At 36.2% G+C, this 25,862-nt stretch overlaps 1 protein-coding gene across 1 annotated transcript in view; it reads right to left on the bottom strand.

Moving 5' to 3' along the window:
- Positions 1-495: 495 nt before the first annotated feature.
- ACVR1C (activin A receptor type 1C) overlaps positions 496-25,862 on the bottom strand; it is a 27,491-nt gene continuing 2,124 nt past the window's right edge. The window contains exons 2-7 of the mRNA XM_081814384.1: positions 21,105-21,335; positions 18,360-18,527; positions 16,862-17,018; positions 15,232-15,356; positions 11,457-11,587; positions 496-7,971 (exon numbers count right to left, since the gene is read on the bottom strand). Of these exons, the coding sequence (XP_081670510.1) occupies positions 7,846-7,971; positions 11,457-11,587; positions 15,232-15,356; positions 16,862-17,018; positions 18,360-18,527; positions 21,105-21,335 (938 nt within the window). The 3' untranslated portion in view covers positions 496-7,845. The remainder of the gene's footprint in view (positions 7,972-11,456; positions 11,588-15,231; positions 15,357-16,861; positions 17,019-18,359; positions 18,528-21,104; positions 21,336-25,862) is intronic.

Genomic DNA, 25,862 nt, shown 5'->3' with positions numbered 1-25,862 from the left:
AGGAAGGATAGTCCTGGCAGAGGGAATAGAACAAATCCCCTGGGACAAGCAGCTCTATTGCAAGTTCAAGGAATAGCAAGGAGCAGAAGACTAGAGAGCAGTTGGGGCTGGAGGTGGGGGGGATACCAGAAATCAAGACAAAGAAGTTGTCAGTCCCATATCCTCAAGGTGCTTAGAGACCACATGCATGTTCAGGATTTTATCTAAATGTGAAGGAAGGTATGTTTGGCTTGAGAGCAAGCCTACCCAAAAGTCTTTTATTAATGTTTAAATAAGTACAAGGCATGGTTACTCCACAGGAAAAATAGGGCAAAGACTATTGTGCTAAGTTTCACACAGAGAAATGGCTATTGAAGAAGCAAGTGCTTCTTCCAGAAAGGAAGGAAGAAAAAGTCCAGTACCCATTGGAGGCAACATTTGAATTTCCATAACCCCTCCATTTACTACATTCAAATATAAAGACAATTTTAAAGTAATAGAACAAAGAAACCAAAATACGACACATTTTCTTTTTATTTAAAATAGAGCTCTATATGCTTCACAAAAACAAGTGCAAGGAGTGACTGATTTATTAACTTTGCCACTTTACAAAACAATACATTTTCAGAAATGCATACATAAAAATATAACATTTAGGCAGATAAGTATTTACATTGGAGGCAGCTGAAAGTTATGCAATAATATTTAAAAAGCTTTAAAATAAATACTTTTATGACTTGCTGTTGGTAGTTAAACATTTTGGTATGAAGGCTATCACTGAGTTCTCACTAAATTCTAAAATACTATTATTTCTAAAGAAAATAAGTATATGTATTACTACAAAATGCATATTTCTATAGACTAGAAGTTAATGAAACATCTGAATATCATTCTTTTCTCTTTGGAATTTGGAATTCTCTTCAGCTTCAACAATTAAAATTGTAACTACTAAAATTGACATCTGCATTTTTTATACAATTTATTGCCCAATTCTCATTTTAAAACCTAATTTATTTCTTCATATTCCTTATATACATTCATTTGGGCCTGTTTGTTGAAGGGTAATATCTTTTTACATACCTATGAATATCAGCCAGCTTACAATAAGTCTGTACAACAGTGATTCTTTTTACAGTAGTTCAAGAGTTCAAGGCATGTTTTGCAATGTCAAAATGCAATGGTTTTGACATTTGTAATATGTTCTTAGGTATAAGAAAAGTCACACTACCAAAAGAAAAGTATAATTAGTATTAGTACTTTGAAAGTCAATCCAAAATTCCTTTTTTTTTTAGATATGAATCTAATTTTCTGTATTTAGGACATTTTAAAACCTGAAATACAGATTAAGTTAGAATAATTTTCTCCAGTCTAGGTTCAGAAGTGTACAAGATCTTGACACTAGTCATTGTGGAAACAAACTAGAATTTAATATTTTGGGCCAAACACACCTTATATAAATAGGAAAAAAGAGTTGGATTATTGGAAAATGTTTAATTACTTGTATTAACCTATTGAAGGAAATGGAGATACTGATAAATCTCATTTTATACCTGCATTAGTTAGACAGAATTTAGGCATGTAGTTAGCTCTTTATAGGCAAAGTCAATGAACAGGTTTGCACAAGGAAAGAAAACTCAACAGAGATATTAAATGAGGGCCCATGTGTCTTGCTGCAGATTATCTGGGTTGAAAAATTAAATCGACAGAATAAACACACAATCTCTTTTGCTCTCTTGGAAATGCTAGGATGAAAATCTACAGAATTTTTTCCCTAGGTTCTCTAGTCAATTTGCAGATGTCAAGAAGCATTTTGAAAATTTAATTCTCATTTTCTGAGGTTGTATAAGCAGGGTGCTTTCTCTGAAGATAAACATCATGTAAAATGCTTTTCTGAAAAATATAAAAATATTGAGTTGAGGAGCCAATTGCAGGTTAGAGTTCAGCTCCTATCTGCCCCTCAGGGGAAAGTACTATTGTAGAGTACCACATACCAAGCTGGATCTGGTGACACTCAGTAGAAGGCCAATTTCCGAATACATTCAGATTCTTAGTGGTTCTGTTAACATTCAGGTTCATGTAGCCCCTGATACAAATCTTGCAGTTAAAACTGTTAGATCTGCAGAGAAAATTTTCTTGTATAATAATGGGGACCAGTGGTAAGAAAATACAGTCCTATCTGAATATATTAAAAACTAGGATGAGACAGTGTGCATGTTCTCCCAAATGTTGTGTTAATCTACAACTGAATTAAGAAAGTACCCTGGAAGTTCTTAATCGAGGGAGTTTAAAATGGGGATGATTACTTAATTTCGATACAATCTTATGTTACAAACCATATGCCATAACAGCTTAGTTTTAAAAGACGACCAAAGCAAAATAAAGCGATTGTATGAAACAGCAGAAATAAATTTAGCAATCACATTAGGAGACAAAAATTTTACATTCTCTGTCCAAGTCATCATCTCTGAAGTGGAATTTAGCATTAAGGCAAAAGTAGACATTTCTTATATGTTAGCTAAATGCTAGAATGTAACTAGACTAGTTGTCTTTTTAAAATGTAAAAGAAAATCTTCTCTGCCATTAACAAATCCTCTCTTCATTGTGCCAAATGAAAAATCACTGGAAAAGGCACAAGACGAAACCTCTCACACGTGGGTATAGCAAATTAAAATCTTGCCAGGAAGTTCACTGTGGAGCAATCTGAACATGGGCTAGAAGACTAGAAGAACAGGAATTACAGAGTGATTGGAACTGATGACGATATCCGGCAAAGATGTCTTTTTTTTTTTTTTAATGTGTGGAAAGAAAATGAATGCAGAAGACAAACTAATGAGAAACTGAAAAGAGAGAAGGCAATATGCTACTAGCCATAGTCTGAGATTCAGTGACCAATCATCTCTCGCTTCCATTCCCAGGCATAAAAAGAACAATCCTTACTGAAAGGGGACAAGAAGAGGCATGAAGTGTCCCATCATTACTTGTGACCTGCACAAAGAAATTCTACATTCTTACAATTCCTCAGTTTTATTCAGCACTTCAGTGGTTGCCTACCTAGCTTGACAACTATTTGACAACTTTTTCCTGGCCTGTTTTAGTTCTTCTCACGGACCCCACCATGAGTGAGCAAATTATTTCAGCAGAAAAAAAAAAAAGAGAGAGAGAAGTGAGATTTGATCAACACCATTAAACGATGCATTCTATCAGTGTACATTCAAGGTAGGTTTAGATGCATGCTAATTATTTTTTAATTAGCAAATGTTGACTATGGTAGGGCCCTATGTTGGGTGTCACCACTGGGTTTCCCTATCAGTTCTGCTAATAACAAGCAGTCACCTAATCTTTGATCCTTGGTTTCGCCATCTATAAAATATGGGAATTAAATTATAAAACCTCTTACATTCTTTACAATTTCCAAAAGTCTGGTTTTTGTTTTTGTCTGTGACACATCTAAAATAACTTAGACCACCAAGGGATTCTCTTTCATTAGAAGGCTAAATATTAGAATGTTAAGCCAAATGATATCTAGTTGCTTTTTTAAATTAGGGACTAAATATAATTTTGGAAGACAGTAGGGAATATTTTAAAAGGAGGTGAGAAAGACAATGAAACCTAAAAGCAAAGCTAGAGAGAAAAAAAGAGTGTCAAATATTGGAAAAATTGCATTGACACACTTTGAAAAACTGCCTATTATGGAAATTCTACTTAATAGTAACATTTTTAACAAAACTTTTGTATTCCAACCAACATATTTTCTTCTATGTATAAAAGAGGCCATCAGAAGTGAAGGGATGACTGTCTTCACTAAATAGTGCATAAAGTCCCGTTATGTATCGCCTTATGGAGGGAGCTAATACAGAAGAACAGCGTCACACACAGTAGGAGCAGGTTTCACAAAAGAAAAGATATTTAGAATATCTTCTAAAACCATACTGACACCATTTTAAGATGAATTCTTAAATACTTCAAAGTAACCTAAAATGCTGTATTTGTAAATTTACTTAAAGGGATGCGTATTGAAGAAATCAACCGCCATCAACTTGATTCACTTGTTACTGTTACTTTCTCAATTTCCTGATGGGAAATAAAATCCCATATCCATAGTTTAAATAAACTTATTGAAACAAAAAACATCTCCAGGGTGCCTGGGTGGTTAAGCATCTGCCTTCTGCCCAGGCCATGATCTCAAGGTCCTGGGATCCAGCCCCGCACTGAGCTCCCTGCTCAGCGGGGAGTCTGCTACTCCCTCTCCCTCTCCCTCTGCCTCTCCCCTCCACTCGTGCCCTTTGTCTCTCTCTCATAAATAAAATCTTTAAAAAAAACTCCATATATATTTTAAATAAATAATCAGAAAGTATTCCCTGCTAAGCAATTTTAAGTTGAACTTCATATAACAGCAAATGGGGGCTCCCTGCTTTCAGGTGATTTGCTCAGTAGGTTCCCTGGTATTTTTGCGTAAACTCTAAGACAGCCCTGAGTTTTCTCTGCCCCAGTAAGTCACATGGTGGCAAAATTCCAGCACAGTAGTAGTTTTGTTTAATAATTCTACTAAAGTAGAAGTATTAAGAATAATAAATTCTTATGGAACTTGTAACCTAATGAATCTATTGTAGATCTTCATTTTAAAATAAAAGCTGATTTTGAAGTCTTCAGACACTGCAACCAGGTTACTATTTTCATACAATCATGAAAATTTAAAATGCAAAGTTAATTGAAAGTATAAAGATGAAAAGCAAGTGCTATGCCTAAAATAGTGCACGACACAGTCATGTTTCACTTAACTTTCAAGTCAGAACATAAATTAAGAATTCTAGATGTGACATGCCAAATATTTTAGACAGAGAAGAAAGCACACAACAGAACTCTACCAATTACACCCTTGAACATGTAGCTTAAAGGCAACAAGTTCATGCTGTAATACTGACAACAAATAATGTTTCTCTTATTTTAAAAAGTGATGTTGCATAGAAACCCCATCACCACTTTATACAGTACTGACATTTCATAAATAGCAATTTCCCAAGCTTTATATTATACCCAAAGTCAAAATATTTGAAAGGAGCAAAGAACACTGACACATTGAGCCTAAGAATATTTTTTGCTTACAACACAATTCAAAAGAAATAAATATTACACGATGACACTCCGTCGAAAACAAATAATATGAAATTTAACAGTATAGGTATATATACAATAAATTTGTTTTATGCTCTAAACTTTATCCTGTTCTTGTGAGCATTTTCTATTTATAATCATGTTCGGAGTTAAGAAAAAATGAGAACTTTTAACTTTTTGATCATTTTTGTTGACCTACCTCTTTCCTTAAAAAGTGTGTTTGGTAATTAAGATATAAGACTTGTCAGTTAGAAGTTACAGTAAACTAACACGAAAACAAGAAAAACATCTCAGAATGTATAGATTTCTCTAGAGTAAAAGTTGAACCAATAAAAATATGGAGTTCTATTTGGACACATCCAAATAAATTACAAAACATAGTGTCGAGGAAAATGGAGATGTTAAAACATTCTTTCAAAACTTAAGTAAGTATATTCACCCAACATTAGTGAATAAAACAGGAAATATTATTCTTATTTATTTGAACAGCCATTTAACTATAGTACAACCACAGTAAATAAATAATTTCATTTTCATATATTCAAAAACAATCTACAAGAAATCAAGGTAACAAGCATAAGCAAGATTACCCCTTCACGTAAGCTCTTTTTAAAATCCTTTCACATATGCGTTTTAAAAAACTGCTTATATAATTTAGATTGTCTGCAATAGCCCAATAAAGATACCTTCTAAATGTTTTGCAAATTGAAAGTAACTTCCAGAACCCACTGTCATACGGAACTCAAGACTCCCTACTTTGTCAATTTATTTCCTTCCCCCTAACCGACACCTACGTCCTGGTCCCCATTTCCAAATTAATCTTTAAAATCTCTGAGGGCAGAACCTATCCATCTTTTCTCTATTGGCCCCAATATTGTGGCAATGAAGATATGGGGTCCCCTATCTTATTTAACGAATGGATGACTGCATTAGTAAGAGTACCACAGCTGTCAGATATTTGCCTTCGATATCTCATCCCAGTCAAATGAAGATGGGTTCAGTAACATATTTCCATAGCGAAATGAACTATAGTCACTACATTGTGATCTGCATGAAAACACATCGATATATCCTTTCAAACACTGTTACCCAAGTTATGCTTTGTAGAACACTGAAATGTGGGGTAGTAAAAAGGTTTCCCCTCCTCTTAATAAAAGGGTTCCATGGTCAAATACCTTGGGAAATCTAATTCAAAAAAACTCAACATTTCTTTACTGCTAGATTCCTCAAAGCACATGATATGCTAATGTGCACTATCACTTTCTAAGAATCTATCAAAGAATGCTTTTGGTCTTGGGACATCTCACCAGAAGAATGTTCTAAGGAACAGAGCTTAGGAAACAGTGTTTTAGAACAACAAAAGATACCATGTTAAATCTCTTTTACCCAAACAAAATTACAGATTTGAAAGAAAGATTCCATGTTCCATGTATTATTCAGAATTCATCACCTCTGTCTCCACAGGAAGTAGAATAAAGGCAAGAGTACCATGAGACTTCTTTTGCATCTACTTGCTCATTTTGAAAGGGTAGGGAAATAGCTATTTACAGTTACTGAAGAGTTCTCTTATTTTTTCTCAAAATATCTTCTACTTCCTCCTCCCTCTGTTCTAAGTGTGTATGTACAAAAGTAGTGGGGACCTCTGAAATAAATCTTAAAGACCCCTTCTAACAATGGATCTTTATGCCTCTTTAATCTCTGGAAGTATTCAGAAAACATTAATATTTCTCTAACAAATAGGCAGACTATGAAATTTCTATGAGGAAAATGTCAAGGGATATTGTCCTCAGAATTCATGCAGGTCCATTATGATTGTGCAGAATGACCCAAATGGTCTTCTGTCTGACTAAACCACGAATACCATCATGAAAGCTGTTGTTTCTGCATAAGGAGAAAAGTACTATATGGGAATTAACAGGAAAGTAGGAAACTAGCTAAGTCTACAGTGTGGGTTATCACAAGATTTGGACCTAGAGCCAGCTCCACCACTAGGTATGTGACTTGCGGGATTTCTCAATGTTTCAAGCTGTTGGATGTCTCCTTTGTAAATGAGAGGAAGTAACAATGGAGGTGGCTTTCATACAGCTTCAGGGGTTGCTGTGGTGGTGGATTATGAAGAACAGGACAGCAGGAAGAGGGGAGGCCAAGTCAGTGGCTACTCGGACCTCACTTCCATCTTCCAACTGAGAGGTTCCCCTTTTAAGTGTTTTAGACACTAAAGTTCAGGGCAATATGTATCTTTTTCAAAGATCCTTCTTAACTAAAAAAAAAAAAAAAAAGAAAAAAAGAAAACCGCAGATTATATCATCTAAAGTTCTGCTGAGATATAACGTTCTCTAGTTCACATTTTTTAATGAAGGTGTTTTCATCTCAGAAAAAAAATGCTTTTACATTTCTTTTTCTTCATTCATGTGCTCTTGATTCAAGTAAAATAAAACCTTAATGACTTGTATTAGTTTTATATAGCTTATTTTACATTTTTGTAATATCTTTCTTATTAAATAAAAAGATGAATTGATGTGGTGCTTCTCAAAATAAAATTAAAGACAACACAGAGATGGGATGAAGTCAATTCCTGCCTGTGCTTGACTTCAGAGTTATTTTTTCCATGCTGCATTTGAGCTCTTAAATACTGTACTGCATTATCTTTGAGGTAGAACGACAACCAAAAAAAGGTAAAAACATTCACATAAAGAGGGAAAATGAGAAAAAAAAAAAGCTGTGAGAGATTTCTTTTTAACACAATTATCATCATTAGGCTTTGCAGTCTTCTTTGACACAAAGTTGAGAGATAGTCTTCTTAATACGAAGGGCCGTTAGGCGGGCTGCCCCATTGGCATACCAACACTCCCGCATTATTCTCCCCATGACTCGGAGTGCCTTTAAGAGAGAAAAACATTAAACACTTTAGCTAGTCACACAAACACAGTCCAAGAGAAGCATAACCACAAACCCAGGAATTGATGCTAAGCTCTGGTGAAGAAACAGTAAACTTAAAACTGTATCGGAAGATCAGGACCAAACTTCTTTAAAAATCCAGTCAACACACACACACACACACATGCACACACACACACACCCCTTATGGAGACTAATTTTTAATTGAAAATTCAATCCACTGATTTCTGGGAATATGGTAGAGTAGCTATCTTTTAAAATCTTCTGAGAAAGGACATGAAAGACAAAAAGGGATATGGGATGAGTTGCGAATTGCTTGATCTGGATGGTAAGTACATATGTGCACACTTTTTTTGTTATTCATCAAGCTGTATATTAAGATTTGTGCATTTTAACATTTAAATTATACCATAATAAAATAATGATCTAGGTGTAAATATCAAAATTTCTGAATTAAAAAAACAGTATAAATGAACTGCTCAAGAAATAAGATAAATACTCAGAGGGGAAAACAATGAGAATGCAGGAATCCAGAGAGATATAAGAAATCACTGAAGCAAGTGGCCACTCTGGTGACATCAGCTGATCTCATAGTCTAGAATTTCAGAAGTGATGAACCACATGCAAAAGATAGAAAATGCAGCCAAAGCACCCAAAGGTATCAAGTCAAGATGTTTCCAAAGTCCTGACTATAAGGATGAATCAGTCTTAGAAGGAATTTTGTAAAGAAAATTATCTAAATCTTGACTCTTGGCAAGGAAAAAATCAAGCCCAGGCCTTAAAATGTTACAGTAAACCTAAGCTCAAAACAAAAATTCACAAGACAGGAGAAAATAAAGTATCATAAGCAAGAATCAATTGAAACAACAAACGGTAAAATCAAACCCATCAAAACATTAGATGTTAGAATTAATGACCTAGAAGAAGTAATGACCTAGAATGACACATGAAAAGATGCTCAACATCACTACTCATCACTTCTAAGTCCTTCTAAAAAAACAATTTAAATGAAATACATTTCAGAAATGCACAACAGGAAATCAGAAAATGATCTTAGAAGGAAGCTTTGAGAAGCAAAAAGGAATGTTGAACAAAGAAAATGATAAACATGTTCTTAAGTTTAAACAAATAATAATGGTATAAAATTACACCAGTATCTAATACATGGGGTTAATACAAAACAAAATAGAACTAAAATACTGGACAAAAATGGACAAAAATTGTTTATATCAGCAATGTAAAAAATTGATCACATAAAAAATGACTATTTAGGTCTATTCTAGGAATGTATGATTGGTTTAACAGTGGAAAATTTATAAATGCAATTTCACATTAAGAGACGAGAAAGTAGAGAGGCCATATCTTCACCTCGTAGGTAGGAAGAAAGCTTTTATCAAAACAAATTCAGTTTTTATGTAACCTGATTAAAGTTTTGACAACAAAACCTACAGCAAGTATCATACTGAAAGGAGAAATATACAAAATTTTATGAAGTAAAACACGATGTCCACTATCAACTTTCAAGCAACACTATACTGGAAGTCCTAGAAACTAAAGTAGGAAGTAAAGAAAAGGCTTGAGGATTGGTCCCAGAACTCTCATTATTTGGAGATATGATCATCTATGCGGACATCCCAAAAGATTCTACAGTTTTATACTCTAAGACATTTCCCCCCCACACATGCATATATATATATATATATATATAGCAGCATTGTTTAAAAATGTTAAAATCACACAGAAGACAATCAACAATAGAAGAAAAATTGTACTCTAGCCATATAATGGACTACTGCACCAATATGAGAATGAACAGATTATAGCTACATCTATAAATGAAAGTGAAAAGAAATTAACAAGAATATCTACAGTAAGTTTCAATAATATGTTTCACAATTACAGAAAAGTAAACAATATATTTTTAGTGTGAGTATACATATACATATAATTATACATAAATATATATTTTTTTCTCCTAAAGAAAAGTTAAGCAATAATAAATAATCACCATAGTAATCTCTCATAGGAGTAAGGAATCTTTGTTCTATTTTTTAAACTTAGTAGCGAATTCACTAATTTTCACATCATTATTACACTTTAAACTTTACATATATGTTACATATTCTTTCATATACATAAAATTATTAAAATTAGGAAGAATTTAATTTCAATTTGGTTGTAAATCGCTCAAATTCTGCTTCTAAAATAAGTATGTAGGTAAGATATCTATACAAAATAGAAATATCGAGACATAATTCCTTCCTTAAATAGAAAAAGAAATGAGTGAAACATGCAGGAGGGGGGAAATTAGGGAAGAAAAAACTGCTGTATAAAATAACCCTTCTGGCAAAGCCAAACTAAAAAAATGTCACTTTAAAAATACCTCAAGTATTACAATTAAATATGGTAGACTATAATAGGAATAATGGGGTTGGTGGAGATTAAAGCAGTAAAATAGTTGTGGAATTAGATGGTTTGTAGTCTTTCCCTCCTATTCCCTTCCTTCTCCCTGTGGGAACCAGAAAAGTTTCTAGCTTCATGTAAGGCAGAACAGGCACTGTGATAACCACACTGAATGCCTTCGACATGATGCTTAACGTATGCATTGTCGGAGATGAGGAGAGAATTCTGCCATGAGGAAGCTTTTCTGATATAAGAACATAAGCTCAAACTTCGGCAAATTTACTGACTCTAAAGATGACTGAATTGTAATACTCCGTCTGGCATGGACATTGACGATCAAACATGGCTGTGCTCCTACAGTTACCAGCCCCCCTTCAGGCAGATCAGGCTGCGTGACTGACTCTGGTCTATGAATCATGAGTAGACGTGATGTGAGTCACCTGAAGCCAAAGCATTAAAGAGCCATGTGTGACCCTCCAGCTCCTCTCTATTCCTGACCTAGACACTTGGAAACTATGTGTTGAGATAGCAGCATCCCGAAATCAAAGTTACCTGGATCACAGAATCACCACAGGGAGCACAGCTGCCTGACCTGTAGGGGACTTTACAAAGCAAGAAACAGTCTTGTTGCGTAAAGTCACTGGGGATACCAGGGCTTGTTATTGCCCCTTATCTTGGCATTCTGTATACATATGGCTAAAGGGAAGAAAATCTTTCTGAAGACTGATACAAGGACATATACTTACATATGTGGCATGAACTGGATGCCTAGATTAAGAGAGAAGAACTATATGGTCTCTGAAAATCTTCCTGATACTTACCTCAAAATTATAATAGATAAAACATATATAAGAACATAGCCTGGGCTCCTGGGTGGCTCAGTCTGTTAAGTGTCTGACTCTTGATTTTGGCTCAGGTCGTGATCTCAGGGTCCAGAGATCGAGCCCCACATTGGGCTCCATGCTGGGCATGGAGCCTGCTTGAGATTCTCTCTGTCCCTCTACCTCTGCCCCTTTCCCCTGCTCCCTGCCCCCCCATCCCCGGCCAAAAAGGAACATACTTACTTCACAGCTTTGCCACTGGTTTGGGATACTTGGTCGAAACTTCTGGTCACAAACAACCTTCCTCATTTCCTCTATTGAGGGATCTGAAGGCACCATGTCATAGTAAGGCAACTGGTACTCCTCAACAATTCCTGTAAGAAATTTGCATAATAAATTTCCCAGTGTGAATAACAAACAAAGATGCCTCTTTCTTTCTTTTTTTTTTTAAAGATTTTATTTATTTATTTGAGAGAGAGAGTATGAGAGAGGGGAGGGTCGGGAGGGTCAGAGGGAGAAGCAGACTCCCTGCTGAGCAGGGAGCCCGATGCGGGACTCGATCCAGGGACTCCAGGATCATGACCTGAGCCGAAGGCAGTCACTTAACCAACTGAGCCACCCAGGTGCCCGATGCTTATTTCAAAAGAATACCAATTAAGTCCTCTAGGCACAAGTGGCACCCTGGGAAACTGGAAAGTCAGGTTTATGAAAATGTTGTATCACTAAAAATGAATTATATAAGTATAAAGCACTCAGCTGGATAATTATTGCATAATTTTATAAAATGCACATTATGAAACTTTACATAATTCTGATAATTACATAAATCTTATATAAAACATAAAATTATTTCTATTTTATAAAATATATAATTTTATACAATTATATATTATATATAATATTATATAAATAAATTACTTTTACATAATATAGAATATAATTTTATATTATAAAAATTATATGAGTTCTGATTTATATAAAATACCATTGTACAATTCAAAAGTAATGCCTAATTGCAAAATTTATATCCTGGCCTTGTTTGGGAATGAAGTATTTTTTTCCATTAAATAACCTTCTCTTTTTTTTTTTTTTAATTTTATTATGTTATGTTAGTCACCATACAATACATCGTTAGTTTTTGATGTAGTGATCCACAATTCATTGTTTTCTTATAACACCCAGTGCTCCATGCAGTACATGCCCTCCTTAATACCCATCACCGGGCTAACCCATCCCCCCACCCCCTTCCTCTCTAAAACCTTCAGATTGTTTCTCAGAGTCCATAGTCTCTCATGGTTCATCTCTCTCTCTCCGATTTCCCCCCCTTCATTTTTCCCTTCCTTCTCCTAATGTCCTCCATGCTATTCCTTATGTTCCACAAATAAGTGACATCATATGATAATTGACTTTCTCTGCTTGACTTATTTCACTTAGCATAATCTCCTCCAGTCCCATCCATGTTGATGTAAAAGTTGGGTATTCATCCTTTCTGATGGCTGAGTAATATTCCACTGTATCTATGGACCACATCTTCTTTATCCATTCATCTGTTGAAGGGCATCTCGGCTCTTTCCACAGCTTGGCTATTGCAGACATTGCTGCTATGAACATTTGGGTGCATATGGCCCTTCTTTTCACTACATCTGTGTCTTTGGAGTAAATACCCAGTACTGCAAATGCTGGGTCATAGGGTAGCTCTATTTTCAATTTTTTGAGGCACTTCCACACTGTTTTCCAAAGTGGCTGTACCAACTCGCATTCCCACCAACAGTGTAAGAGGGTTCCCCTTTCTCCACAACCTCTCCAACATTTGTTGTTTCTTGCCTTGTCAATTTTTGCCATTCTAACTGGTGTAAGGTGGTATCTCAATGTGGTTTTGATTTGAATTTCCCTGATGGCTAATGATAAAATCTTCTGCACAACAAAGGAAACAGTCAGCAAAACAAAGAGGCAACCCACAGAGTGGGAGAAGATATTTGCAAATGACACTACAGATAAAGGCCTGGTATCCAAGATCTATAAAGAACTTCTCAAACGCAACACCCAAAAAACAAATAATCAAGTCAAAAAATGGGCAGAAGACATGAACAGACACTTCTCCGAAGAAGACATACAAATGGCTAACAGACACATTAAATAACCTTTTCATTAAACAGAATAGCTTTCTCTTTTTGAAAATTGATAGGCAATCTTTTAAAAGTTGAATTTCTTACATTTGGATTTTAGAAGTACTGTACCTGAGAATGTGCCAAAGAAGCAGCAAAGGTACTCAAGATGGACAATTCAACATGAAGTTTCATATTTAAAGAGTCTCAAATACAAAGACCTGAACTTAATTATCAGAATGTTACCTGAACTTGAGAATTTCCTCATAAAATTGTTTTAACAGTCTTTTCAATTTACAATATTTAAGAAATGCCCTACTATTATGTTAACTAACTTACTATTTCAAAGGTTGAAGAAAATTTAAGGAAAATAACCTAAAAGCAGATCTAGAAAAATATTAATATGAAATTTTTAAAAATTATTACAAACATGTTTGAATCTTGCTATTTACCACACATTGTCCTAAACCCTTTACATATTTTAATTATTCCTCAAAACCTCTGACTAGGAGTTACCATATTATCCCTCCTTTACAGAATGAGGAAACTGAGGCACAAAGAGTCACCAGTTTGCTCAAGATCAAAGAGCTCATAAGTGGCAGATCTAGAACACAATCCCAGGCTCGAGAATTCCACTCTAATTCTACTGCTGCTATAAATAGCTTCATCTGGGGTGCCTGGGTGGCTCAGTTGGTTGGGTGTCTGCCTTTGGCTCGGATCATGGTCCCAGGGTCCTGGGATCAAGCCCCACATCGGGCTCCCTGATTGGCGGGGGGGCTTGCTTCTCCCTCTCCCTCTGCCTGCCACTTCCCCTGCTTGTGCTCTCTCTCTCCCTCTGTTAAAAAAATAAATAAAATCTTTAGAAATAAATAAATAATAAATAACTTCATCTTCCTGAATGGTTTACTATCTTATCTGTTAATAAAAAGGGGAAAAGTATGTTTTCTCATTCAAAAGAATTTTACCCTTGTAAGTTTAAAAAAATTTTTTACTCATTTTTTAAAAAATGAAATTGGTGTAAGGCACAATGATATCAATACAAAATACAAAACTGACAGTGGTCTGATAATGACAGCTCTTTTAGTGAATGTTTACTCTGTACTATGCTCTGTACTAATTAATTAACCAAATGAATCCGTTAAATCCTCAAAGCCCAAGGGGTCAGTTTTATTATTAATTTTACGGATGAGGAAAGTGAGACCAAGTAACTTGCCTAAAGTCAGACATTCAGGAATCTGCTAAACCACGGCTTAGTTTGAAGTCTGTCTCACTGGAAAGTGAAAACTCTAATCCGTTTCCTACCAGTAGTTAACTTTTCTCCACGGATGCCACAACTTCAGAGGCTGCATTTGTAGGGTTTCATCCTTTCAAACTCTTCCTCCTCTCATTATTAATCTCTAAACAGCTAGGAGCAGTAGAGTCAGGAAGTTAGTCTCTGCTCACCTCTGGCCTCCACTTTCTCACTTCTACATTCATTAACACAGAGAAAAAGCAACAACAGCCAACAAAACAAACAAACAAACAGGAAAAGCCTGAAAACTAGAAGACTTCAAGTCCTGTGGCTTTTGGTAAAGTTTTAACATCTTCGGGTTCAATTTCTGGTAGAAAATAGAGCTACAGCTAACTGCACAGAAACTCAAGAAAATTTTCAAGTGCTTTGCAAAGTATCATTAAGAAAATCAGAATTATCAAGAGAACTGTCACCCCCACCTGAGCAGTAATCATAATACAAAATCATCATTATATGTAGGATGCTCCACTCTTGAAACTGGAAAGATATCACCAAAAGGTATACTCTTAAATATTATAAAAAATGACTCAATACAGTGCTTAGAAAAAAATACATAGAAAAAATATCTTGTATTCAGAGTATCAAGGAAAGACAGATACAAAGAATATCTCCAACATCTTACCTCCAACTGAGCACCTTCGGGCTATTTCCCAATAAACCAGACCAACAGAATAGATGTCGGCTCGTTTGAAGGACTCAAAGATATTCACATTCATTGTATCATCAAGCATTTCAGGAGCCATATACCTTCAAAAACATGCACATTTCAGATCTTCTGTATGACTTTACAGCAATCCAGTAAAATACAATCTTAATAAATCCTCACATAAAATATGAATTAATAGCTTACATCAATTTTAAAAGTAGATCTAAGCCACTATAATAAATTAAATTTAAGTAATACAGCTACTGACTGAACTATAAGTTTAAAAATGTTTGAAATAAAACTAGAAGTCATCCTACTCAGTGTGTCAAAGCACAGATGCCAGGAGCCAAATACTTGCAAAGGACAAGCTAGAGGGAAATTCAGCAAGCAAAGCATTCAATAGGAGAGACGGAACTCAACCTCCACCAACAAACGTTGCCATGGAAAGTTCCTTGAGGGCAAAGAGCATCTCTTATTCATCATGGTGCCCCCAGGACTCTAACACAGTGCTCAGCAGCATTCCATAAACATCTTCTCTGAATGAACAATTTTATTATACAGTGGCTTCCAGACATATATACACATTATATATTGGCTACAAGAAAATGACAGCCTTGTTTGAATAAGACTAAACCAAAGAAATCTACAGTCCATGGGACCTGACGGAGCCTAGCTATCCGAAGGGGATTTTCACGATTTCCCAGAATATTAAGAGGAGGATGCAATACCCTCCCAAACTCTTAAAAGGTTTAGATTCTCTGAAGGAGTCCAGCATCCAAGGCTTCCCTGAGGGGTCCCTGATGTGGAGACAGTCTGATGGGCAAGCCAAGGCTTACTTTTTATAGGGAAAAGAAGTTCCGTAGGGCTGCCCAGTTTGAATAAACTGCCCTGAAGTGTTCCTGGGGCCTCATTAAATTTTCCTAGGGAACCATGGGAAGGACTCAGATGGATAGGCTTAGAATCTCAAACATGGCTTGGAGGTCAACTGTACCAGAAATCTCCTACTCAGAAGAGCCTTTGACAACTCCAGGAAAATGTTTTGGTTGTTTTCTGACTTCAAGATCAAGAACCCAGGAATTAAAAAAAAAAAAAAAAAAAAACCCAGGAATTATGTCAAAGTAGCATGAGCCTGATATTCAAATAAAAGGAAATGGAAGTATGCAGGCCATATGGCCACAGGCTGGCCAGAACAAGAAACCACCAGAAATCCCATTACTAATGGGTCTGTCGTAATATATATGTAGTATGTTCTGCTTCTCTCATACTTGTTTTGATGACATTTTTTTCCCTCCTATCCATAGGAAAATGTATTCTCAGAAACTGACCCACTCAAAATAATGTATCACCATCTCTTCCACTATCCCTCTCTACTGCATTCCCCACCCAAATGGCTACTATCTATATGACTAAAAGGCCAAGTGTCCTTGCTTTTTAACCATTGTGTCACTTACTTCTCAATGACCCAGAGAAGACTCCTTGCTTTCTTGGGCCTAATGATTTTTCATTTGGACCCCCACCCCCAAAAAAACCCACACACTCATCCCAGGATTTCATGTTTACAGGGCGGCCATATGTCTGAGCGCACCACCAAAGTTAGTGATCTTACCTTTTGGTTCCCACTTTAGGATTCTGAGGTATGTCAATCGTGTTCAGTACTGAATCATGCTTCACAGCCAGCCCCAAATCTGCTATGGCACAAGTTTCACATTTTTTCACTAAGATATTCTTTGATTTTATATCTCGATGAGCAATAGCAGGTTTACCTATGAAGCATAAGAGAAGAATACTCATTTTGTTGTTGTTGTTACTGAAGACCGACTCTCTCTAAAAGGAATCACTTTGAAGACCTGGCTCAAAAGTCACCTCTGAAGACAGGTCTTCTCTGACCACACATTCCACATCCCCTGTCAGTCTCCACAGAGTACGTCATTTTGCCTTCTTCATAACCCTTATTACTATCTAAATTATATTGTTCATTTACATGTGTGTTTAATTATCTGTCTCTCCCAACTGGACTGTAAGCTGCCTCAGGGCAATGCCTGGGTGTTACTCATCACCCATCAGCATGACTTTGATGCTTAGGACCCTAGGTAGCACTTAGTAGCCACTAATAAATTTCCTTTGCGTGAACAGGGAAAGAATTAGCATTACTACAACTACATAAGAACATAGCAAATAAACTCTTACAAAACAAGTTTCAAACTTTTACTACCCTAGACCAGCAGTTCTCAAATGTGACCCCAAAATCCCTGGGAGTCTTTGAGACTCTTTTCCAAATACCTATCTGTGGGATATTACATTTTCTTCACATACTTCAACCAAAACATAAAGGAACAACTGAATGAAGAACATGCTTGAAAATCCAGACATTAAGTCAGACATTAAAGAGATTTCAAAAATGTAAAACAAAACCATATTTTCACTAGATTGGTTTTTGTATTATAAAAAAGATGCAAATTTTTGAAACTTGTTTAATAATTAGTTATTATTAAGTAAATTAATAAATACTTTTTGAATTTTTCAATGTTAGTTTCTAATAGAGTAAATATTGATAGAACCCAAATACACAAAAACCTTTGGGTCCTCAATAATTTTTAAGAGTTTAAGGGATCATAAATCCAAATTTGAGGACCACTGCCCTGATTGGACTAATGACTTTCTAGAGCAAATTCTTTATTAACTCAATAAATAGAAAAGACAGTGGGTATTATTTGATCTTTGAGTCCATTATATGTAAATATTTTTTAAGGTCACATTACATTTCCAATTATTTTAGCTATCAAAGGTAAATATTTAAAGTATTTATATTCTCTGAATATAGAGCATTTGCCACCAAAGCAAGATCTTCCAGGGATGTGTGCTAAATGGCAAAGTTGGAGCCACCAGGTGTAAAAATATTATTATGGCTAATATACAAAATGATGAGTACATAGATGAGAGTTGGCTGTATTATGATAATATCCTCAGCTTTTTAAAGTAACTTAGTATTTCTTTACATTTGATAGTCATTTGTAATAAACTAAAATACAACTAAACACTAAAACACAGCTTGGTGTTTCTATCCTCATATTTAAGCAGAAAAAACTCAGAAAGAAAACACGTACCTTGTGTACCAACAATCTCCATATGTAGGTGGGCCAGACCACTAGCTATCGAAAGGGCCAGTTTGATCATGCCAGCCACGGTCACTATATTTCTATTCAAATAGTCATATAAGGAACCCAGTTCATGATATTCGGAGACAAGCCAAAGTTGAGTCCAAGTTCCATTATCTAAATGGGAAAAAGTCTCTTTATTGCTATAAATATATGTTGAGAATGAAACCAAAAGCTTTTAGCAAATGTCAGTATTTAAAGTAAATCTGTATTGTTCACAAAGCAAAGCTAATTCCTTTAGTGAGGATGCTGACAGTCCAAATTAGCAAAGTAAAATATCTCACTGAATCCCTGAAGATATTGATATACTAGAACCTGTTGTATGTATCCACCAGAGCTACAGGAAGCTATGAGAGTGATTCTGATTAAGTGAACAACTCCTTTCTTATTCTCTTTATATACTGATGGTACCATATTCTAGAAGAAACCACTGACAGATGAATTTAGGCTCAGTGTTGTGCTGTAAATTACTCTGAGCTTTTAAGAAAGATTGTTCCAGTACAAACAAGAAATGCAAAAAATTTACACTAAGTGTTATTACTGTAATAAAAGCTCTACAATTCTAAGAATGTTCACATTGTTCACCTTTCAAAATATGAAGTTGATGATTTTCCCCAAAAGTTTACCTTAAGAGCCAAATACAGTTACTAGACATTTTCAAGTAATTTACTTTATTCAACCAAAAGCTAATCCAGCTTATAAAATATTTTTAGCAGAACAGAAATTAGCCTAAACCTTCTCCAGGTATTAGAGTCCCTGGAGTTAGCTTTAGCTTTTGGAAGTGTCTACAACAGCCCGGGGCAGTCCTGACCAGTTCTGACGCTCAGAGAAAGGAAGCGATAATGAACATTTGTTAGGGACTTCTTCTATTAAATGCTTTATGTACAAGAGCTACTCTTAATCCAAATATTTAATTTCCAAATCCGGGTAGTGATAAAATTTCCTACGAATACAAAATCAACATTACATGACAAAGTTCAGTAATAAACTGACCATGTACAAAACTAATCCTTATTCTACCTCTCTCCCTGCTCAGTGCCAGTGACTATCTTGCCCTCTCATATCAATGTCTCTGTCAGACCGTTGACTAACCAGTGGAACTATAAATACCACAAAAGATTTAGAAATGAGGATGAAAGCGATGTTGGAGGTCATTTAAAGTCATGCACAAAGCCACTGATAAGTAAGCCAGTGACAAAGGTAGACCAGTTAAACTGAAGAAGAGACAATCAAGGATGATCTCCCTTGGGCCTATTGTTTTATAATCAAATAAACATAATGATTAAATTAGGCCCATCAAGATGATCCATATAACTAAAGTCGTCACTGCTTTGACAACAATGCTAATTAATCTAATCAGCAAGTACACTTCAGCTCAATCTTAGGAAGGATAAGAAAAAGGTCTTAGGTTACTAAGAAATGTCTCATTTTCAATAGTCTGGATATATTTTCAAAGTATGTAGAGGTAAGAATTTGGAAAGAACATTTCTTGTTTAAAGCTCATGTTGGCTTTACTCAGTTTATACCTGGCAAATCAGAAAACACATACTGTCTACAAACATAACTAAGGCCAAAATGTACAGTAATTCTAAGCCTCTCTTTTGTCATCTGATTAGTAATAATCAAGCTTATAATAGATAAAAATAATCATAGATTTTAATTTCCATAGGTAATGGTGGGTCCCTGATATCCACAGATAATTTTTTAGATAGAGGTTACAATCTCTACCTCACCGAAGTTCTTCATGAGTATTACTGCTTTGAATTAAAAAAAAAAAATGGACTGGATCATGTTTTGCTCATCTTTGTGCCCTGTTGCCCTTTGTTATGGGAACTAATGCACAGTTAAATAAATAAAAGCTATGCAAAAAGAATAAGGAAAGCATAGGTGATCCATAAATTATATCCAGTCCCTGATTACTCGGGGATTTATACTGTATTTTATGAATATTGATTTCAATACCTAAGCTGATGCTCTGTCTTGCTCCACAAATCTCAAAAAGTCATATACTGTTTGAGGTTGTTGATGTTAAACCTCAATATAATTCATACTCAAAGTACATTGATAGAAAATTTCACTAAAATTGATTTGCTTGCTGCCATTCTGACAATGTTCATAGAGAATTTGAGTCCAGAGTTGAAGCCTATTTATAGAGAGGAGAAGTACAGTCCTGGCAAAGGTGAATATTCAACTAGCATTCACTGTTACGTCTGTACCGGTTATTAAAATATTGAAATATTTCTGTCCTCATTGGCTAACAGTTGCTACTCAAAATTCCAATGTCATCCCTTTGCCCTAGACACCCAAAGCAACCTCCCCCACCTCCCACCACCCTCTGACAAGATGCCTCCCAATCTCTTCATGGACCAGCAAGTAAGGGATAAAAGCTAGACTGGCAGGGCTCTCCCAGGACTCTGTTCCAATTGAAGCTTCTGATTGGTTGATTCCTCTGCCATACCAGTCACCAAATACTTTAAATATCAACCTGGCTATGGTACCATGATTTCATATCACTCGTTTGCCCTGCCTTTACTGTACGGTTCTGTACATTTATCTGTGGAAAAGAGGAAAAGCATTTTCTATCCTCAATAAAGAAATTAGACTTTTACGTATTTTATTAAAACAAAGAAATTATTGATGGTGATCTGATGATGGGCATAACATGTTTACTTGCTGAACCCAATTAGAAAATACCTTTGTTATCAGCAGCAATGAAACCAAGTATGTTTTCATGTCTCAGCATGACCGTCTGATAAATTTCTGCCTCCCGAAACCAAGATCTTTCATCTCTGGAGGAGAAGATTTTTACAGCCACATCTTCCCCACACCATCTTCCATGCCAGACCTCACCAAATCTACCTTTTCCCACTATCTCCTGAAGTACGATCGTCCTTGCAATTGTTCTTTGAACCAACAGAGGTAGACCTAACCAAAGAAAAGATGGAATTGATGATTACAAACAAGGAAGTGTCAGAAAAAAACTGTCATGATGACCATTATTTTCACATAAAAAATGCAAACACTGAAGTGCTTTCATAATTTTACCGATTTTGAAGAAATAAGCACCACTGTACCAAACTTCTAGGTCAAACCATGCTTAAAAAACACCACTCCAAATTCTTAATATGAATTTCTCTTCTCACATTCCCAAATAAAAATTTCTTGAACATAACCTGCTGCTACAGATATCTGATTTTCCAGAATTGCTGCAAATCTCCCTGATTTGCCCATGAAAGCCAGTCAGGTTACTAAATACACAAAGTTTAAAAAAAAAAAAAAGGTGCCATCAGTCTCTAAAATAAAATGCATTGTTTCTAGTACAACTGGGGAAGCAGAAGAATTCCTTGTGAGTTTTTTCAAAAACCAAATTAAAATTGCAAAGTGAAGAATCAGATTCAATAATTAAGTGAGGTAATCATGTTACACTAAAAAAAGCAAAGCATCATCACAGAAAATATCAAATGGAAATTCTTTGTGAAATAAAAAAAAATCAAAGAAAATATATTCTGAGTGTATGTAAAAAGTTTAGATTCTTTGAACCAATAACCCCACTTCTAGAATTCTAACCTAAAGATTTAATGCAAAACACAGAAACATTTATGCCAAAATATTTAATACATTATTACTTACAGGAAATAGAAGGGGAAGTATCAGATAATAGAAAAATTGTTAAACATAGTGCAGCAATTAAGAGAACAGTAAGAAAGACCTCAGTTCAAATTTCAGCTGTGCCACCTGGTAACCACGGGCAAGTAATGGAACTTCTCTGAGCTTCAGCTTATCTAAAAAATAGGGGATATTAACAGTACCTATCTCATAGGGGTAATACAAGAATGAATAAGCATGTTAAGCACCTGGCACAGTATCTGGTATATTCCATGCTCAATAATGGTTAGCCCTTAATATTCTATCTTAGATTACTTAGAACAAATGATAATGATGCTGCTTATGAGGAGGTATTTCTTAATGACATGGGAAAATACTTTTGCTATAATGTTAAATGAAAATAGCACAGTAAATTCTACCCACCTAAATAAGTGTACCTAGCTATCCAAAATATGCACAGGAAAAAGACAGAAAAGGAAATTTGCCAAATGCTATGATGGTTCTTCCTATTTAGTGGAATCAGGGTGAATTGTGATATTCTTCTTTCTAATATACACCTTCTTAATTTCCACAATGGGTACTTATCACTCTTATAATTAGAGGAAAATAGGTAAAGAGGTTACAGTCTAAGTTTACTCTGGAATGTCATGTTTAGTTCTTATCCTTGTACTCAGATGGCCCGGAAACTCTCACTGCTACAGCCCCGTAAGCTCTGCAGGCTTCAGCCTCTGCTCCTGAAATGAGCCATGGTTTATTCAGATGTGCTCATCTTCATGAGAACCACCCACTGTGGCTAAATAAGCACAGACTATAAGGTTGCTATTATGGATCTCAACAATTAGTCATAGAGCCCCACAGCCAGAAAGTTCTGAGATCGTCTAGTTCAACTTTATCATTTTAGAGATGAGAAAATCGGGGCCCTGCAGTAATCGAAGACTTGCCCAGAAATAGGCTGTAGTGGGAGGCCGACCTACAACTAAAATGTTGGTGTTCAGTCCAAACTCATGCTCTCACCATTCAGTGGATATGTCTGTAGTCCTCTCCTGTTGGGAAGACTTCCAGCAGCAAACTCTAAGGGCTGTTTCTTGTAGGCTATGGCCAAGTTTACTACTTGACCACACAATAAAAGTTGTACTAACAATCATCAGGCCAAATTGCAATCTCAATCTCTCTCCTCCCTCGCCCCATCTTGCATACACACACCCACCAAAACATCACCATCAACAACCGCTACCAACAACAACTGATTAGAGAACTCGATTAGCCTCTATTTTCAAACTGCAAATTGATCAAGCACATGACCAATGCGACAGACCATGGACAGAGTAAGACAACATCATCAAATGTACTCAGCATAGCAATTCAAGCTGAGACACTAAAACTCTGGGAAAGGTGCTTTGGTATCTTTCAAGGCAACCACTCCAAATAATCTAGCTCTTGTTTATACACTTAGAGATTTCATTTGAAGATACATAGACTTTGCTTCTCCCTGTAGGCTCATTTTACTTTCTTTCTTTTTTTCTTTCTTTCTTTTTTTTTTTTAAACCAGGGGTTGTAGAAGCTGATGTCTGATGGGAAGGCATCTTTCAGTAATGTCACCACCCATCAGAAGTGTTATACTGGGACAGGAAAGTAGCAATTCACCCAGTCTCTCAGAAGCCACCTGAGACACAATCCATTCTCAGAAATAGTCCAGCAGCACATCAGTCCACTTTCCTTTCTTGCAGGTATTCTATCTCTTTGAAATGACCCGGCCAGGGATAAGCTTCACAAGTTTTGGTTTCTCAACATCTAACAAAACTGCCTTTGCCTAAAGTTTGCTGGCCCAATTAAGAGAAGCAAAGAGGAACCACCTGATTTCCTCCCAATGAACGAGCTTTCATGATGGAAACCTTGCAGCAGCTAGACCCATTCTCTCTGATTACCAAAGACAATGCTGCCATCAGGTACTTTCAGCCAGTGCTCACTGCCAAATGGATGTAGCTGACTTTGAGAAAAAGTGCCTAAAACTCTTTCAGATTGGTCATTAAAAAAATCATCTGTGCTTGGGTACATGGACAGCTTTCTTTTTAAGAAAGATCTTAGAATAAAGGTAAGAGTTCAATAGTCAGTAAACCCCAATTTAAGTTTAAAGAGGCACAAAAACACCAACAAATCTTAATGTTATTTTTTTTATTTCATGTCCTGGCTCATGACTACTTTCTTAAACTAAATATCCAGTCTCCAGTTATGAAATCTCTATTACTTTTATTTGAAAGGGAAATTCGGGCGCCTGGGTGGCTCAGTTGGTTAAGCAACTGCCTTCGGCTCAGGTCATGATCCTGGAGTCCCGGGATCGAGTCCCACGTCGGGCTCCCTACTCGGCAGGGAGCCTGCTTCTCCCTCTGACCCTCCCAACCCTCCCCCCTCTCATGCTCTCTCTCAGTCTCTCTCTCAAATAAATAAATAAACTTAAAAAAAAAATGAAAGGGAAATTCTTAGTCACCTTAAATATATTCAAGGAGTAGCTCTAAAATACACATTTCTACTTAACATCTTCAGATGAACTGAAATGTTTGGGGAGAGTATTAAATAGATGGTTATTTAACCACTTGAACTTTATCCAGAAATTATATAAGGTTTCAAGGAACTGGGCACAAATCAGAGCTCTCTGTGCTCATATTTTGTGCCTAGAATGTCACCTGGGCTCAAGAAATTAGTACACAGTGGGCCCCATGATGTAATAGTCAAGGAAGAATGAGTACTGAATCTGAACAGCTTTACTTTTAAAGGAAGAATGTCAGTTTTCTATGCAATAATTTAATTTGGATTTTAGATCTATAAACTTTGCAGTTTGGAGACGTTTTTCCAGGTATGCCTCCTTTGAAAACATGCCACCTAATCTGTGCAGTGATGGCATAAACATTGAGACCTTGGCCCAAGACAGAGCAGGTGATCTTGCCCCCAGAAGCAACACATTTTCTGGGCTCTGTGGATGACCTAATTGGATCTCTCTTTTCTGGACCCTTTGGTGAGTCTAAAGCTGCTTCATGTTAAATACAGACTACTCATACAAATGCTACTGCCTCTCTGTCATCTGCCCTGTTAATTGTGCCTGTCTGGATGCTCCTAAAGGCCACGGGCTGCGGAGTTTCTCAAAGTCTGTTTGGGGTAATCATCCTTAATGATCCAAAGCAAGAGGGGACCCAGGGGCTCCTGAAGTGACCCACCTAGGCTTACCTTAGTTCACATTTCTGCAGTACCACATGCCGACAGAATTTCTGGACATATAAGTGAGGAAAGGCCATTTTAGAAAGTTTGTTATTATGGAGAAATCTGCTTTGTCACCAGAAACCCAAAATGCCCTCATATGACTTGTACGATGAGAAAGGCTCATTCAGGCCATAAAACAGCCTGGTCTTTTGAATTGCTTCACCAGGGGTTCTGGAGTTCCATTAAAGAGGAATAGACTTATCATACTACCTTAGCAAAAGGCAGCACAGCAGTGCTGTGCTACTCCCTATCATCTGTTTCTGTGCTTTAAGAATACAAATGTAGGGATCCGAAGGGGTAAGTGCACCCCGATGTTTATAGCAGCAATGTCCACAATAGCCAAACTGTGGGAAGAACCATGATGTCCATCGACAGATGAATGGATAAAGAAGATGTGGTGTATATATACAATGGAATAGTATGCAGCCATCAAAAAAACTGAAATTGTGCCCTTTGCAACGACGTGGATGGAACTGGAGGGTATTATGCTGGGCGAAATAAGTCAATCAGAGAAAGACACGTATCATATGACCTCACTGATATGAGAAATTCTTAATCTCAGGAAACAAACTGAGGGTTGCTGGAGTGGTGGGG

This window comes from Leptonychotes weddellii, chromosome 3, assembly GCF_054177405.1.
Source record: "Leptonychotes weddellii isolate Sample4059 chromosome 3, ASM5417740v2, whole genome shotgun sequence".
Lineage (NCBI taxonomy): Eukaryota > Metazoa > Chordata > Mammalia > Carnivora > Phocidae > Leptonychotes > Leptonychotes weddellii.
This window is presented reverse-complemented; position numbering and strand designations above follow the sequence as displayed.